This window comes from Pongo pygmaeus, chromosome 2 (genome assembly GCF_028885625.2).
Source record: "Pongo pygmaeus isolate AG05252 chromosome 2, NHGRI_mPonPyg2-v2.0_pri, whole genome shotgun sequence".
In the NCBI taxonomy this organism is placed as follows: domain Eukaryota; kingdom Metazoa; phylum Chordata; class Mammalia; order Primates; family Hominidae; genus Pongo; species Pongo pygmaeus.
Window position 1 is genome coordinate 104,843,000 of NC_085930.1, and position 17,965 is coordinate 104,860,964.

Consider the following 17,965-nt stretch of genomic DNA (forward strand, 5'->3'; position numbering starts at 1 on the left):
GCCTGTAATCCCAGCACTTTGGGAGGCCGAGGCGGGCAGATCACAAGGTCAGGAGTTCGAGACCAGCCTGGCCAATGTAGTGAAATTCCGTCTCTACTAAAAATACAAAAATTAGCTGGGCATGGTGGCACGTGCCTGTAGTCCCAGCTACTCGGGAGGCTGAGGCAGGAGAATCGCTTGAACCTGGGAGGCAGAGGCTGCAGTAAGCTGAGATCGCTCCACTGCACACCAGCCTGGGCAACAGTGTGAGACTTTGTCTCAAAAAAAATAAAAATAAAGTAACCGGGCATGGTGGTGTGCACCTGTAATCCCAGCTACTTGGGAGGCTGAGGCAGGAGAATTGCTTGAACCTGGGAGGTGGAGGTTACAGTGAGCCGAGATAACGCCACTGCACTCCAGCCTGGGTGACAGAGTGAGACTCGGTCTCAAAAAAAAAAAAAAAATTATAAATACAGGTTCCCTAGGTTAGCGTTCTACTCCCTTTGCTTTATTAAGTTGTTGGCAAGGCTGGGCGTGGTGGCTCACGCCTGTAATCCTAGTATTTTGGGAGGCTGAGGTGGGCGGATCACTTGAGGTCAGGAGTTCGAAACCAGCCTGGCCAGCATGGTGAAACCCCAGCTCTACTAAAAATACCAAAAAAAAAAAAAAATTAGCCAGGCATGGTGGTGCACGCCTGTGGTCCCAGCTACTTGGAAGGCTGAGACAGGAGAATCACTTGAACCCACAAGGCAGAGGTTGCAATGAGCTGAGATTGTGCCATTACACTCCAGCCTGGGTGACAGAGTGAGACTTCGTCCCCACCACCAAAAGAAAAAAAAGTTGTTTTAAGTTGCAGATATAATGCCACTTTATCTCTGAATACCCCAGTGTGCATTTCCTAAAAAGGATATTCTCTTACTTTAGTACAGAACAATTATAAAAAACACAAATTAACATTTATACAATACTACATCTAATGTATGCACCTTATTCAAATTTTTCTAATTATTCTCCTCATTTTTAAGATTCTTTTAATTTCCATCAAATAGCTGTACTAGATTCATTGGTTGTGTTTCTTCTTGAGCCTTTTCTTATTTAGATTCTTGAATGGAAAATACTCTCCCTCCTTGAGTAACCTTTGGGTTCTTGCTACCTGTGACAAATTATCACACTTAGAGGAATTTTTTTTTTTTTTTTGAGACGGAGTCTTGCTCTGTCACTCAGGCTGGAGTGCAGTGGCGCGATCTCGGCTCACTTCAAGCTCCGACTCCCAGGTTCACGCCATTCTCCTGCCTCAGCCTCCCGAGTACCTGGGACTACAGGTGCCCACCACCATGCCCGGCTAATTTTTTGTATTTTTAGTAGAGACGGGAGTTTCATCACATTGGTCAGGCTGGTCTCGAACTCCTGACCTCGTGATCTGCCCGCCTCAGCCTCCCAAAGTGCTGGGATTACAGGCATGAGCCACCACCCCGTCCAAAGGAAATGTTTTCTTTACTCTAAATGCTGATTTAGGGTAAAGATGGCATAAATAATATCTTCTCAGAGAAAAGACTTTTGTCTTCATCTTTTATGCTAATACTTCTTACACAGAAATTCTACAAGTAATGACAGAATAGGTTTTTTTGTTTGTTTTTTTGGGGGGATGGAGTCTCCCTCTGTCGCAAGGCTGGAGTGCAGTGGCATGGTCTCAGCTCACTGCAACCCCCGCCTCCCAGGCTCAAGTGATTCTCTTGCCTCAGCTTCCTGAGTAGCTGGAACTACAGGTGCCCGCCACCATGCCCAGCTAATTTTTGTATTTTTAGTAGAGACGGGGTTTCACCATGTTGGCCATGATGGTCTCAATCTCTTGACCTTGTGATCCGCCCACCTCAGCCTCCCAAAGTGCTGGGATTACAGGCATGAGCCACCGCACCCAGCCCAGAATAGTTTTAAAATAAAATTATAATATAAAACTATATATTTATTTTATTTATTTATTTATTTATTTATTTTTGAGACGGAGTCTTGCTCTGTTGCTCAGGCTGGAGTGTAGTGGTGCAATCCTGGCTCACTACAACCTCCGCCTCCCGGGTTCAAGCAATTCTCCTGCCATAACCTCCTGAGTAGCTGGGATTACAGGCACCCGCCACCACTCCCAGCTAATTTTTGTATTTTAGTGGAGATGGAGTTTCACCATGTTGGCCAGGCTGGTCTTGAACTCCTGAACTCAAGTGATCCACCCGCCTTGGCCTCCCAAAGTGCTGAGATTACAGGTGTGAGCCACCATGCCAGGTCTATATTTATAATAAAATTATATTACCACCTCCAGCAGCCACCTTTCCCCTTCGTCCTGCTGTGTACTCCGCTACCAAGACAGAGGTCCCATTGGGCACTTATGGTCTGGGAAACAAGCATCCACCTGTACATGTCCACAACTTAAAGACTGAAATGCCTTTGTACAGAAGGAATGATTTATTTCATATGTAAACGAAAGGGGTTATTCTTTGTACAGTGACGGTGGTGAATAAGAGCCTGGCACAGTGGTTCGCACCTGCAATCCCAGCACTTTGGGAGGCCAAGGTGGGAGGATTGTCTGAGCCCAGGAGTTCAAAACCAGCCTGGGGAAGATAGTGAAACGTCATTTCTACAAAACGTTTTCTTAGGCCGGGCATGGTGGCTCACATCTGTAATCCCAGCACTTTAGAAGGCCCAAGTGGGCGAAGCACTTGAGGTCAGGAGTTTGAGACCAGCCTGGCCAACATGGCAAAACCTCGTCTCTACTAAAAATACAAAAAATTAGCTGGACATGGTGGTGGGCGCCTGTAATCCCAGCTACTTAGGAGGTTGAGGCGGGAGAATTGCTTCAACCTGGGAGGTGGAGGTTGCAGTGAGCCGAGATCATGCCATTGCACTCCAGCCTGGGCAACAATAATGAAACTCCATCTCAAAAAAAAAAAAAAAAAATTCAGGCTGAGCACGGTGGCTCACGCCTGTAATCCCAGCACTTTGGGAGGCTCAAGCGGGCAGATCACAAGGTCAGGATATCAAGAACATCCTGGCTAACATGGTGAAACCCCATCTCTACTAAAAATTAAAAAATTAGCTGGGCATAGTGGCATGTGCCTGTAGTCCCAGCTACCTGGAAGGCTGAGGCAGGAGAATAACTTGAACCCGGGAGGCAGAGGTTGCAGTGAGCGGAGATCATGCCACTGCACTCCAGCCTGGGCGACAGAATGGGACTCCATCTCAAAAAAACAAAACAAAACAAAAACACACAAAAAAGCATTTTTAAAAAAATTTGCCAGGCATGGTGGCGCATGCCTATAGTCCCAGCTAATTGGAAGGCTGGGGTAGGAGGATCACTTGAGCCCAAGAGGTTGAGTCTACAGTGGGCAGTGATCATAACACTGCACTCTAGCCTGGGGCACAAAGTGAGACCCTGTCTCAGAATAAAAAGAAAAGAAAAAAGAATGTGGTGATAAACAAATAGGAAAGAGCTGAGCACAGTGGCTCACACCTGTAATCCCAGCACTTTGGGAGGCCGATATGGATTACTCGAGACCAGGAGTCTGAGACTAGCCTGGGCAACATAGTGAGACCCCTGTCTCTACAAAACAGAAAAGAAAGATTATCATTCAAGTAAAAAGGTACAGTTCCTGACCTCAAAAAGTTCATGGTCAAGTTGGAGAGACAGACCTTTCAATAGATAATTATTACATAATGTGGTGGTAACAATGATAAAAACATATGCCCCATTATATAGAGGAAGACCTGAATGGGAAAGGTCAAGAGAGGCTCTCTGCAGTGCTGCTGCCTGAAATGAGTTCGTGTCACTCCCAAAGTTAAATGCTAGTGTCTGGAGGAGACACTAAAAACACTGAATTCTATGTTTCCTATTTATAACCTTATTTTGCCTTGTCTATAAAGGCCTAGGACAGGTCAGCTTCCCTACTGAGTGGTAAGCTCCCCTGAGAGCAGGGTTGGTGGCACATTCTCTGCTTTTCTTTTAATACATGATATTTAGTGATTTTGTCAGGCAGATGGAAGTTCTTTGTAGGAAATTTAGAATATAAAAAAATAAAAGGCTGGGCGCGGTGGCTCACACTTGTAATCCCAGCACTTTGGGAGGCTGAGGCGGGTGGATCACAAGATCAGGAGATCAAGACCATCCTGGCTAACACAGTGAAACCCTGTCTCTACTAAAAATACAAAAAATTAGCCAGGCGTGGTGGCGGGTGCCTGTAGTCCCAGCTGCTCAGGAAGCTGAGGCAGGAGAATGGTGTGAACCCGGGAGGCAGAGCTTACAGTGAGCCGAGATCATGCCACTGCACTCCAGCCTGGGCAACAGGGCGAGACTCCGACTCAAAATAAAATACAAACAGGATAGAAATTAATTTAGGCATAATCTGATTACCAGTGTATGGTTCCATTATTTTTTCCATGCTTTACTGTTGAGATCAGACACCTCACCCAAAATTTGGTTAAGATGTCAAGACTGATGACACTACATATACACTAAAAGGGTATGAAAAGGTTTATTACTCACATGTTGAGCATTTTTAGAGAGAGCAGGGCAGGCTCCAAGATGGATCCAAAAATGACTTCAGATAGCAGGCGAGATGACTGTCTTGGGATTTATGGTGGTTAGAAGGTGGCATTAGGTGAGGGTACTCATACACAGGGGCTGGCATTTGTGTTGATTGAACTCCCCATCAGCACCAAAGGAGGGAGCACCCAGGCTTTCTTATCAGCTTGCCCAGATATGGGGCAGAAGAGGAAGGGTTTGAAAGCTGTCAACAATCAAACATCAAAAATGGAGTCGACTAATGGAGTTATCTTTACATAATTTTTTTTTACATTAAATCATACATTGTTGTGTGATTTAATTTTTTAAATCTGTTTTAAGCATGTTATGGAATATAGTATTCTGTTATTATTATTTTGAGATAGAGTCTCACTCTGCCACCCAGGCTGGAGTGCAGTGTTGTGATCTTGGCTCACTGCAACCTCTGCCTCCCAGTTTCAAGTGATTCTCCTGCCTCAGCTTCCTGAGTAGCTGGGATTACAGGCACATGCCACCACGCCCAGCTAATTTCTGTATTTTTAGTAGACACAGGGTTTTACCACGTTGGCCAGGCTGGTCTCAAACTCTTGACCTCAGGTGATCTGTCTGCCTCAGTCTCCCAAAGTGCTGGGACTACAGGTGAGCCACTGTGCCCAGCCATACTCTGTCATTATTATTATATATATATACACACACACACACACACACACACACAGGCGTAAGCCACCATGCCTGGCCTCTGTCATTATTTTTAATGACTCCATGATATAGATAGAAACATGTATTTGACCCATCTCCTATTATTAGCAGATGAAATTACTTATAGTTTTTACTATTATAGATATTACCTGGTGAAATCCCTGTAATTAAATCTTTTGCAGTATCTTTGATTATCTCTTTTGGAATGACTAGAAATGGAATTGCTATATCAAAGGGTCTTTTTAAGGCATATGCAGGGTCTTCTTAAGGCATATGCAGAAACTGAAAAGTTTATGTTTCCCTCAGTGGTATGTTGAGAGTGCCTATTTCTGCTTGTCAGTTCTGATTTTTTTTTTTTTTAGCAATTATTGCCAATCAATAGATAAATAATTGTATCTTTTGTTTGTTTGTTTGTTTTGAGACAGAGCCCCATTCTGTCGCCCAGGCTGGAGTGCAATGACGTGATCTCGGCTCACTGCAACCTCTGCCTCCAGGTTTCAAGTGATTCTCCTGCCTCAGCCTCCCGAGTAGCTGGAATTACAGGCACCCGCCACCCGCCCAGCTAATTTTTGTATTTTTAATAAAGACGGGGTTTCACCAGATTGGCCAGGTTAGTCTCGAACTCCTGACCTCAGGTGATCCACCCACCTTGGCCTCCCAAAGCGCTGGGATTACAGGCTTGAGCCACCGCACCCGACCTGCTTTCTTTGTTTTAATCAGTCGTATCCTAATTTTCAGTAGACTATGAAAGAAAACCCATGCATTCATATCAATACCTACAGCAAAGCATTTGACAAAACTCAACGTCTTTTTGTGATGAAAATGCTCAGTAAACTAGCAACAAAAATAACTTTCCCTAACTAGATTAAAGGCATTTATTAAAAACCTACAGCTAACATCATATTTAATGGTGAAAAGTTGTTTTTTTCTTACAACTCAGAATAAGGCAAGGATGTTTGCTTTCACCACTTCCACTTAATATTGTACTGGAGGTTATAGTCAATGAAATAAGGCAAAGAAAGGAAAAGAGGGAGGGAGGGAGGCAAGGAAAAAAGGAAGAAAGAAAGTGTGGCATAGATACACAATAAAATACCATTTGACCATAAAAAAGAAGGAAGTCACGTCATTTGTAGCAACATGGAGGTCGCTATATTAAGGTAAATAAGATAGGCACAGGAAGACAAATACCACATGTTCTCGCTCACATGTGAGTGCTAAAGAACACTGATATCATAGACATAGAGAATAGAATGATATATACCAGAAACTAAGAAGGGTGGTGGGTGGATGAAGAGAAGTTGGCTAATGGGTACAAACACACAGTTAGATAGAAGAAATAAATTTTAATGTCTTTTTTTTTTTCCTTTTTGTGGAGACAAGTCTCCATACGTTGCCCAGGATTGTCTCAAACTCCTGGGCTCAAGCAACCCTCCCAGTGTAGCTTCCTAAAGTGCTGAGATTACAGGTGTGAGTCACTGCACCTGGCAAGTTCTAATGTTTTATAGCATGATAAGGTGACTATACTTGGGTGACAATATTTAGCATATTTCAAAGTAACTATTAATAGAAGAGAGGACATGAAATGATACTGACACATAAAAATGACATATATCCAAGGTGATGGATACCCCAGATACCCTGACTTAATCATTACCCATTCTATGCATGGAACAAACACTCACATGTACCCCATAAATTATGTAAAATATTATATATTAATAAAAAAAATTAGGCTGGGCATGGTGGCTCATGCCTTTAATCCCAGTACTTTGGGAGGCTGAGACAGGAGGATTGCTTGAGCCCAGGAGTTCCAGACCAGCTTGGGCAACATAGTGAGACCCCATCTCTACAAAAATAAAATATTAGCCAGGTGTGGTGGCCCACGTCTGTGGTCACAGCTACTCAGGGGGCTGAGGTGAGAGGATTGCTTGGGGCCAGGAGGTGGAGGCTGCAGTGAGCCACGATTGTGCCTCTGCACTCCAGCCTGGGTGACAGAGCAAGACCCTGTCTCAAAAAAAAATATGTCAAAAAATATATATATATGTATATATATATTTATGTGCATGTATATATGTGTGTATATATATATATTTTTTTTTTTTAAGTTAAAGATGGGGGAAAAAGGAAGGGGCATATAGATTGGAAAGGAAGTATTAAAACTTTGTTTCAGGTGACATGATCCTCTATGTAGAAAATTCCGGCCGGGTGTGGTGGCTCACACCTGTAATCCCAGCACTTTGGAAGGCTGAGGCAGGCGGATCATGAAGTCAGGAGATTGAGACCATCCTGGCTAACATGGTGAAACCCTGTCTCTACTAAAAATACAAAAAAATTAGCCAGGCATGGTGGCGCGCACCTGTAGTCCCAGCTACTCGGGAGGCTGAGGCAGGAGAATGGCGTGAGCCCAGGAGGTGGAGCTTGCAGTGAGCTGAGATCCCGCCGCTGCGCTCCAGCCTGGGTGACAGAGCTAGACTCCGTCTCAAAAAAAGAAAAAATTCCAAGAATGCCACAAAAAGGCTACTAGAATTAATAAGTGAGTTTAGCAAGGTTATAGGACACAGTACAAAGTCAAAATACAAAAATATGGTTTTTTTTTTATATACTAGCAAAGTTCCATTGGAAATCTCTTAAAACAACATTTTCTATTATATGTACCTGCCAATTCTAAACATTTATTATTAGAAGTAACTAATGAAATTATTTTTTATCATTCTTTTAGGGGAACTTATGACATTTTAGTAACAAAAGATAATCAAACCCGCTCTGTTGGTCAATATGACAACCGTGGCAGTTTTGGAGAACTAGCTCTGATGTACAACACCCCAAGAGCTGCTACCATTGTTGCTACCTCAGAAGGCTCCCTTTGGGGACTGGTGAGTGAGAGAAATCGTTCCCCTTGCAAGGCACAGTATTAATTCCCTTTCTGTGTCTCTGTCCTTGGGCTGTTGATTTACACTATATCTTACAGCCATCCTGGCTAACATGGTGAAACTCCGTCTCTACTAAAAAATGCAAAAAAATTATCCGGTTGTGGTGGTGGGCATGTGTAGTCCCAGCTAGTCGGGAGGCTGAGACAGGAGAATGGCGTGAACCCGGGAGATGGAGCTTGCAGTGAGCCGAGATCGCGCCACTGTACTCCAGCCTGGGCGACACAGTGAGACTCCGTCTCAAAAAAAAAAAAAAAAAAGCATTTTATTGTGACATCCTGATGTTAAATTAAGAGTGCTCCTGAAAGAGATACAGTGACTTAAGGATAGGTCACACACTTGGGGACTCAATGATTGAAAAACTCAAGAATACATTTGTATAGGGGAATAATAAATAATGGGGGGCCAGGCACGGTGACTCAACACCTGTAATCCCAGCACTTGGGGAGGCCAAGGCAGGAAGATCACTTGAGGTCAGGAGTTCGAGACCAGCCTGAGCAACATGGTAAAACCCTGTCTCTACTAAAAATATGAAAATTAGCCAGTCATGGTGGTGGGCGCCTGTAGTCCCAGGAGGTGGAGGTTGCAGTGAGCCAAGATCACGCCACTGCACTCTAGCCTGGGCGACTGAGCAAGACTCCATCTCAAAAAATACAAAATCAAATAATAAAATAAGCCTTGGTGCCAACTACTGGTTCAGATCAAGATGGAATAGCCCTATTCCATGCTAGTGTTCTCACTTAAAAACTTAAAAACACACACACACAACTATGGACATAATAGAGCAAACATAGGAAGACCCTGAAAGGTGGAAAGAAGAAGGCAGACTATCTAGGGATATCGGGGCTTGAGGAAAGACATGACAGTGAGTTCCCAGGTTCCCATATATCCCAGATGGGGTGCTGGAAAGCCTGAAATCCAGATCTTCCAACAGGTATAGTCAACAAAAGCAAAACTTCATCTCAAAAACAAAAACAAAACAAAACAAAAGAACGAACAACTAACAGAAAATCAGCTAGTGTCAGCTAGGATATGGAAGAACTTAACACCATTAATTAACAAAAGCTATCTGAAATTTATAGAACACTGCACACAGCAACAACAGAATGAACATTTTTTTCAAGCCCATGGAACATTCACCCAAATAGACCATATCCTGGAATATAAAATAAAACTTAAAAAATGTAAAAGATTTGAAATCAGGTTGATTTCAAGCCTGTTATCCCAGCACTTGGGGAGGTTGAGGTGGGAGGATTGAGTCCAGGAATTTGAGACCTGCCTGGGCAGCATAGTGAGACCACATCTCTATTTAAAATTTTAAGAAATAATGAAAATTTAAAAAAAATTGAAATCAGAATGTGTTCTCTAACTACAATTGAAAGAAAGAAACTAAAAATCAATAACAGATCTCCAGACACTTAGAAATTAAATAACATTCTTTTTGGTGTGAGCAGGAGCTAACTGCAGCCTTGACCTCCTGAGGTCAAGCAATCCTCCCACCTCAGCCTCCCAAGTAACTGGGACTACAGGTGTGTACCACAATGCCTGACTTTTTTTTTTTTTTTTTGTAGAGACAGAGTCTCACTATGTTGCTCAGGCTGGTCTTGAACTTCTGGGCTCAAGCAGTCCTCCTGCCTTGGCCTCCCAAAGTGCTGGAATTACAGGCATGAGCCACTGTGCCCAGCCAAATAACACATTCTTTTTTTCTTTTTTGAGATGATCTTGGCTCACTGCAACCTCCGCCTCCTGGGTTCAAGTGATTGTCCTCCTTCAGCCTCCTGAGTAGCTGGGATTACAGATGTGTGCACATGTGCCACCACACCCAGCCAATTTTTGTATTTTTAGTAGAAATGGAGTTTCACCATGTTGGCCAGGCTGGTCTCGAACTCCTGACCTCGGGTGATCTGCCCACCTCGGCCTCCCAAAGTGCTGGGATTACAGGCAAGAGCCACCGCACCCAGCCAAATAACCCATTCTTGGATAATCTCTAAGACCAAGTCTCAGTGAAAATTGAAAACTGTATGCTGAGCTGTAAAACCACCTGCTTTGTGGCTGGGGTATGAGGATTAAATACATGGGCATAAGAGAAGCGACTCCCTTAGTGCCTGGTACAAGGTGGGTGTTCACAGGATGATGGCACAAGCTCCCCATGGCCATGGTGCTACTCACCACCCTTCTTTTCCTGAGACTTCCTTTCCCAAGACTCCTGTTCTTTCTATTTCCTTGCCTTTGGCAGTCGTTTCCTCTTCTCCTTGCTTTCTTAGGTCACTGACCTATCAAGATGTCCTTTTGGCGTCTACTTTTCTCCTGTTCATTCACTTGCTTTGCAAGCCCAGACTCTTCCAAAGCTTCAGTACCACCTCTAGGAAAGTAACTCACAGAAGGTCCTCTCCAGCCTGACTTCTTCTTTGGGCCTCACAAGGCCTTGGAAATGCCTTCTGAGGTCGAAGTAGGGAGGATCTGGTGTCGTCACTGAGTTTTTCAAGTTGGATCCTACATTCCTGCTTTTATAGTGGGCAGCTGCCATCATGGCCCCTATACTTAGTCTCTTCTGCTTTCTCTTGCTTTATTGAAAGTCAACAGAAGGTTTCCTGGGAAATTCCTGCAGTCACAGGAGAGAGTAGCACTCCTTTTCTCTTTTGAACTTCAGGGCTGTTTGCTTGCCTCTGACCATTTGCTGCCTTTGGGAATTTCCTCTTCACCACTCGATTGGATGCTCATCAAAGGCTATGTTGATGTCTGGTGCTTTTTTTATATTCCCCACAGCCATGGGAACTGGCCTTGCACCACATGAAAAGAGAGTTTTGGGAAGTGTTAAAGCATGCATAAAAAGGGGTAGAACCAGCTGGGTGTGGTGACTCATGCTGTAATCCCAGTACTTTGGGAGGTCATGGTGGGCAAATCACATGAGCCTAGGCATTCAAGACCAGCATGGGCAACATGGTGAAACCCTGTCTCTATGAAAAATAAGAAATTAGCTGATGTGGCGGCACATGCCTGTAGTCCCAGCTACTTGGGACGCTGAGTTGGGAGGATCACCTGGGCCCAAGAGGTCAAGGCTGCAGTGAGCTGTGATCATGCCACTACACTCCAGCCTGCTGAGTGACAGAGTGAGACTCTGTCTCAAAAAAAAAAGTCGCTTGCCGGGCGTAGTGGCTCATGCCTGTAATCCCAGCACTTCGGAGGCCAAGGCGGGCAGATCACCTGAGGTCAGGAGTTGGAGACCAGCCTGACAAACATGGAGAAACCCCATCTCTACTACAAAATACAAAATTAGCCGGGCATGGTGATGCATGCCTGTAATCCTAGCTACTCCAGAAGCCAAGGCAGGAGAATCACTTGAACCTGGGAGACGGAGGTTGCGGTAAGGCAAGATTGCGCCATTGCACTCCAACGTGGGTAACAAGAACGAAACTCCATCTCAAAAAAAAAAAAAAAAAAAAAGTCGCTGTAAGAGACATTTGTTGTGGTCGGGTGCAGTAATACCAGCATTTTGGGAGGCCAAGGCGGGCAAATCATGAGGTCAGGATATTGAGACCATCCTGGCTAACACTGTGTGTGAGTGTGAGTGTGTGTGTGTCCCCATCTATCTTTTGAGACAGTCTCACTCTGTTGGTCAGGCTGGAGTGCAGTGGTGCCCTCACACCTCACTGCAACTCACCTCCCAGGGCTCAAGCGATCCTCCCACCTCTGCCTCCCCAGTAACTGGGACCACAAGTGCACGCCACCATGCCTGGCTAATTTTTGTATTTTTTGTACAGATGGGTTTTGCCATGTTGCCTAGGCTGCTCTCAAACTTCTGGGCTCAAACAATCCACCCACCTCAGCCTCCCAAAGTGCTGGGAATATAGTTGTGAGCCACTGTTCCCAGCCTGTATGGTTTTTTTTTTTTTTTTAATAAATAAATAAAATATTGGAGTTTTCTGTTTTTGTGGGGTTTTTTTGTTTGCTTTTTTTGAGATAGAGTCTCGCTCTGTCTCCCAGGCTAGAGTGCAGTGGCGTGATCTTGGCTCACTGCAACCTCCACCTCCCAGGTTCAAGCGATTCTCCTGTCTCAGCCTCCCTAGTAGCTGGGACTGCAGGTGTGTGCCGCCACGCCCAGCTAATTTTTTGTATTTTTAGTAGAGATGGGGTTTCATCATGTTAGCCAGGATGGTCTCGATCTCCTGACCTTGTGATCCGCCTGCCTCAGCCTCCCAAAGTGCTGGGATTATAGGGGTGAGCCACTGCGCCCAGCCTGTTTTTGTGTTTTAAATAGAGTTGAGGTCTCATTGTGTTGCCCAGGCTGATCTTAAATTCCTAGCCTCAAGCGATCCTCCTGCCTTGGCCTCCCAAAGTGCAGGGATTACAGGCATGAGCCACCACACACAGACTAAAATATCGTTTTCTTTTTATTTTTTTTCGAGGCAGGGTCTCGCTCTGTTACCCAGGCTGGAGTGCAGTGGCATGATCTCGGCTCACTGCAACCTCTGCCTCCCAGGTTCAAGTGATTCTCCTGTCTCAGCGTCCCGAGAAGCTGGGATTACAGGCGCCCACCATCATGCCTGGCTAATTTTTGTATTTTTAGTAGAGATGGGGTTTCACCATATTGGCCAGGCTGGTCTTGAACTCCTGACCTCAAGCGATCTGTCCGCCTCGGCCTCCCAAAGTTCTGGGATTACAGGCCTGAGCCACTGCGCCCAGCCCATTATTATACTTTCTAACAAAATGTATATATATATAGTATATATAGTCCTGACAGCCTGAGGTGGAAGAAAGGTAGTTAACTTAGATACAAATAACTGCTTGCCCATTTAGGAATCTAAGACTAAGCAATTAACATTCTCACATGTATCTCCCTGCACATGTGTACACATATCTGAGAAGTGCCTGGCTTTGGTTAACTGTCTTCTGATCAGAATCCATTACTTACTAAGCCAGGCACAGTGTTGTGTACCTGTAGTCCCAGCTACTTGGGAGGCTGAGGTGGGGAGATCACTTGACCCCAGGAGTTCAAAGCCAGCCTGGACAACATTGGGGGACCCTATCCCAAGATAAAACAGAAGGAATCCATGACTTGCTAGAGTCAAGGTATCTTTCATATGCCTGCCTTCCATCTTGCGTATTCCTCCCATGTCTCTCCATTAACTTAAATCCTACCTTTCAGGTCCCAGACATTTTTGCTGCAAAATAATCTTTGATCACTCCTGCCTACTGTGATCTCCCCTTCTTACCTTGAAATTTATGTAGCACTTGTCTTCTGTAGTTTCACCAAGCACATTTCATATGCTCATATGCTGTCTTGAACTGTAGACTTTTTATTTTTATTTTTTATTTTTTTTGAGACACGGTTTCAACTTATGTCACCCAGGCTGGAGTGCAGTGGCGTAATCTCAGCTCACTGCAACCTTAGCCTCCTGAGCTCAAGTGATTCTCCAGCCTCAGCCTCCCAACTAGCTGGAACTAGGCAAACGCCACCATGCCCAGCTAATTTTTGTATTTTTTTAGAGATGGGGTTTCACCATGTTGCACAGCCTGGTCTTGAACTCCTGAGCTCAAGTGATCCGTCTAACTCAGCCTCCCAGAATGCTGAGATTACAGGTGTGAGCCACTGCACCTGTCCTTGAAATGTAGACTTCTTATTCCTATGTATTTTGTTGTTGTTGTTGTTGTTGATATTGTTGTTTTTGGGACATAGTGTCACTCTGCTGCCCAGGCTGGAATGCAGTTGTGCAATCACAACTCACAGCAGCTTTGACCTCTCAGGCTCTGGTGAGCCTTTCACCTCAGCCACCCAAGTACAGACATGTGCCACCATGCCCAGCTAACTTTTTTTGTGTATTTTTTCGTAGAGAGGGTGTTTCACCATGTTGCCTAGGCTGGTTTCATACTCCTGGGCTCAAGCAATTTGCCCACCTTAGCCTCCCAAAATGCTAGGAGTACAGGCAGTGAGCCACTGCATTCAGCCAACCTTCATATTTTGATATTTTATATTATCTCCCCATTAAGATTGTAAACTTTTTTAGGGCAAGAACAATCTAATTGTTTTGGATTTTTAAAGTTTTTTTAAATCCTGGATTCTAAGGATTAAATGATTGTTTTATTCTCTCTTTTGGTGAGGTGTCTCCTTTTGTTTTTTTGTTTTTTGTTTTTTTGAAATGAGGGTCTCACTCTGTCACCCAGGCTGGAGTGCAGTGACACGATCTCGGCTCACTAGAGGTGCCTTTTTTGACATTGAACAGTGACAGTGAGCTCACAAATGTTTAGGTATTTTCTGTTTTGTGTTCCATTTATGACCCATAGGTGGCACCTATTGAGTGCTAGATAGCAAGCAACAGCATGTGGGCATCTGGCTGGCTCAGGTACAGGTCCTTTTCTTCCAGTGATGACTCAAGATTGAAGTATCATTAAACACTTAATTAACACAGTAACTTACATATTCCTCTAATATTTGCTTCGGCCAGTTAATTAAACCATAGATGTTCCTGTGTATAGGCATTTACTAGAATTTTCATATTCTTTCTTGTAGGACCGGGTGACTTTTAGAAGAATCATAGTGAAAAATAATGCAAAGAAGAGGAAGATGTTTGAATCATTTATTGAGTCTGTGCCCCTCCTTAAATCACTAGAGGTAAAGTGGCTTGAATAAGAATCTGTTCATGGGGATCAGGAAAAGCTTTTAAAACTATTCTGTTGTTAGGTTTTCAAATCATACTATTCTAATCCCATTTCTGTGCTGCATAGCTATTGTGACTTTCAATTAAGGTCTTTTCCTTTTATTTGTGAATTTGTTGTTTCAGGTGTCAGAACGAATGAAGATTGTGGATGTAATAGGAGAGAAGATCTATAAGGATGGAGAACGCATAATCACTCAGGTGAGTGAGGGCTTTACGCAGCTCCTTTCCTGGAAGTCACCCCTGAAGAACTAGTACATCATTTATCTCAAAAACTTCTTGCCAGATGCAGTGGCTCACTCCTGTAATCCCAACACTTCGGGAGGCTGAGGCAGGTGGATCACTTGAGGCCAGGAGTTCAAGACCAGCCTGGCCAACATGGTAAAACTCCATCTCTACTAAAAATACAAAAATTAGCTGGGTGTGGTGGCCCACGCCTGTAATCCCAGCTACTTGGGAGGCTGAGGCAGGAGAATCGCTGGAACCCGGGAGGCAGAGGTTGCAGTGAGTCGAGATTGCGCCACTGCCTCCAGCCTGGGCAACAGAGCAAGACTCCATTTCAAAACAAAACAAAACAAAAAAAAAACTTCTATGTTCTCCCACTGTTGGGAGCTCTTATTACCAGGTAATAGATCATACTTCAGAGGACTATTATGTAGTCCTCTGAAGCTTATTGACGTCCATCTTACTGACACATGCAGATCTCTTGCTTCCTTTCACCTTTCCTTGGCTTCTAGTGTTTGTTCTCTGGATGTCATTTTCTTTTGACCTTAAGTAAGTTTCATTCATTGCTATTAGAACCTGGGGAAGGTTAAAGAGTTCTGCCCTCTAACTTTCTATATTTGACACAAAGGCATCCTTTTGGCTAATCTAACACAAATCAGAGTTCACAGTATTCAGTGATTAACCAAATTTATAAGATGTCTGGTATTTCCTTTGTGCATTTTTCTCATGTTATTTTGGGATACAGTAAAGATTACTAAACAGTGGTCTAGATCATTGTAATGAGTACTGTCTGGTAATTTTCTTTGTCCACTGTGTTTGTATTTTTAATTAAACATAAGTAGTATTGGTCTTTTCCAGGTATAAGCTTATCTGCCTATGGTTCTGGCTCAAGAGCACTGAGAAGATACATGGTTGGTCTTGGTTGGGTGATATGCTTATCCTAGAACCCAGTACTGAGACTACGAGGAGGAAAGGCTCAGATTGGTCAGGTGTGGGTCCTGTGGGTGGAATTGGCCCCACTAGAACACAGGGACTAATCAGACTTACCATAAAAGTGGAGAAAAAAGCTCCCTTGGAAGAGATAAAGGACTAACAAAAATATGATGTCTACTCTGAGTCACGTCTCTAAATGTATTTGTTTTCTAGGAACCATTACTATTAATAATTATTTTAATTAGAAATTGGTATATTCTATAAACATTTATTAAGATAGGTAGGACCAGATATGATAAGCACCATAATGAAGGAGAGTATGAACGACAGTGAGAACATAGAAATGGAAGTAATACATATGGTTTCATTGAGGAAATGCCATTTGAGATGGGCTTAAAAAACTAGTGCAATTTCAATGTTTGGGGTCCGGGAAAGGTCCGTCAGAGCAAGAAAACAATATTAGCAAAGGCCAGTGGTGTGAGCTGTGTTTCAGAGCAGGTATCCTGGTATGGTAAGAATGTAGTGCTGAGATTCAGAAATGGGAGATGTTAACTGGCCACATTTGCTTCTGAACCTAAGGTGCTTTAAGTAACATTCAAAGGACCTTCAAGTCATCCTGAAGGTTCTAGGCCTGTCTCATACTGGGTTTTCAGGAAATATGTCAGGAGATGTGAGAAGTCATAGTGTTTTCTTCATGGTCTGTGCTCTTGAAGATAGTACTCTATCTTCAAGATAGAGTAGTGGTACAGAATGGACATTAATTAAGATGATATTAAAAGGGGCTTATTATAGGTCCCTTTTGTCAATGTCTCTCACTGGACCAAGGTTTCTCAAAGTGAGGTCCCAGGACCAGCAGCAATCAGCATCATCTGAGGATGTTAGAATTGTTAGGAATGCAAGTTCTTGAGCCCCCCACCAGACCTGCTGAATCAGAAACTACATTTTATGTTGTTTCATTTGTTTTGGTCAGCTTTGTTACAGTGTATTTTACATACAATAAAATTACTAAGTTTAAGTGTACAAATTGGAAGAGTTTTGTAACCATCCCCAAGTGGTATTTCTATCACCCATACAGTTCCTTGTTTTGTATTTGCAGTCAGTACCCTCCCCCACACTCACATTCTTGGAAACCATTGATGTTTTCTATCACTGTAGAAATTCCTTTCTACAATTTAGTATAAATGAAATCATGTAATGTATAGTCTCTGTGTCTGGCTTCTTTCTCTTAGCATAATATTTTTGAGATTTATCCGTGTTGTATTATCAGTAGATCGTTCCTTTTTATTGCTGAATAATATTTCATTGTACAAATGTAATTTTTTTTTCTTTTTGAGACGGAGTTTTGCTTTTGTTGCCCAGGCTGGAGTGCAATGACGCAATCTCAGCTCACCATAACCTCCACCTCCCAGGTTCAAGCGATTCTCTTGCCTCAGCCTCCCATTACTTTTTCTTTTTAATGAGACACAGTCTTGCCCTGTCGCCCAAGCTAGAGTACAGTGGCATAATCTCAGCTCACTGCAACCTCTGCCTCCCAGGTTCAAGCGATTCTCGTGCCTCAGCCTCCCAAGTAGCTGGGACCAGAGGCACGTGTCACTATGCCCAGCTAATTTTGTGCATGTGTGTGTTTTTTTTAGTAGAAATGGGATTTCACCATGTTGGGCAGGCTGGCCTCTTTAGTAAATACTTAAGAGTGCAATTGCTAAATTATATTTTAACTTCATAACAAACAAACTGTTTCTTAAAATGGCTGTACTGTCTTGTATTCCTACCAGCCATGTATGAAAATTCCAGTTTCTCTGCATTCTCACCAATAAATAGTATTTATAGCCTTTTAAAAAAAATTACAGTCAGGGTCTTGCTATATTGCCCAGCCTGGTCTCGAACTCCTGAGCTCAAGCTATCTGCCCGCCTTGGCCTTCTAAGTGCTGGGATTATAGGTGTGCACCTCCGCACCTGGCCTTCATTTTCTTAATGGTATCTTTTGAAGAGAAAATGGTTTTAAT

The 17,965-nt window shown here is 43.5% G+C and overlaps 1 protein-coding gene across 10 annotated transcripts in view; it reads left to right on the forward strand.

The window, feature by feature from the left end:
* Window positions 1-17,965, forward strand: part of PRKAR2A (protein kinase cAMP-dependent type II regulatory subunit alpha) — a 95,101-nt gene that overhangs the window by 61,693 nt on the left and 15,443 nt on the right. For 7 of the 10 annotated variants that reach the window (XR_010125595.1, XR_010125594.1, XM_054481738.1 and 4 more), the window contains 3 exons: window positions 7,944-8,097; window positions 14,660-14,761; window positions 14,931-15,005. Coding sequence is in view for 8 of the 10 variants with exons in the window: in XM_054481738.1 (XP_054337713.1) it covers window positions 7,944-8,097; window positions 14,660-14,761; window positions 14,931-15,005 (331 nt within the window). In the remaining 2 variants the exon portion in view is untranslated. Of the gene's footprint in view, window positions 1-7,943; window positions 8,098-14,659; window positions 14,762-14,930; window positions 15,006-15,090; window positions 15,186-17,965 lie in introns of all 10 variants that reach the window. The other 3 variants (XM_063661165.1, XM_063661163.1, XM_063661162.1) reach the window with 1 other exon arrangement.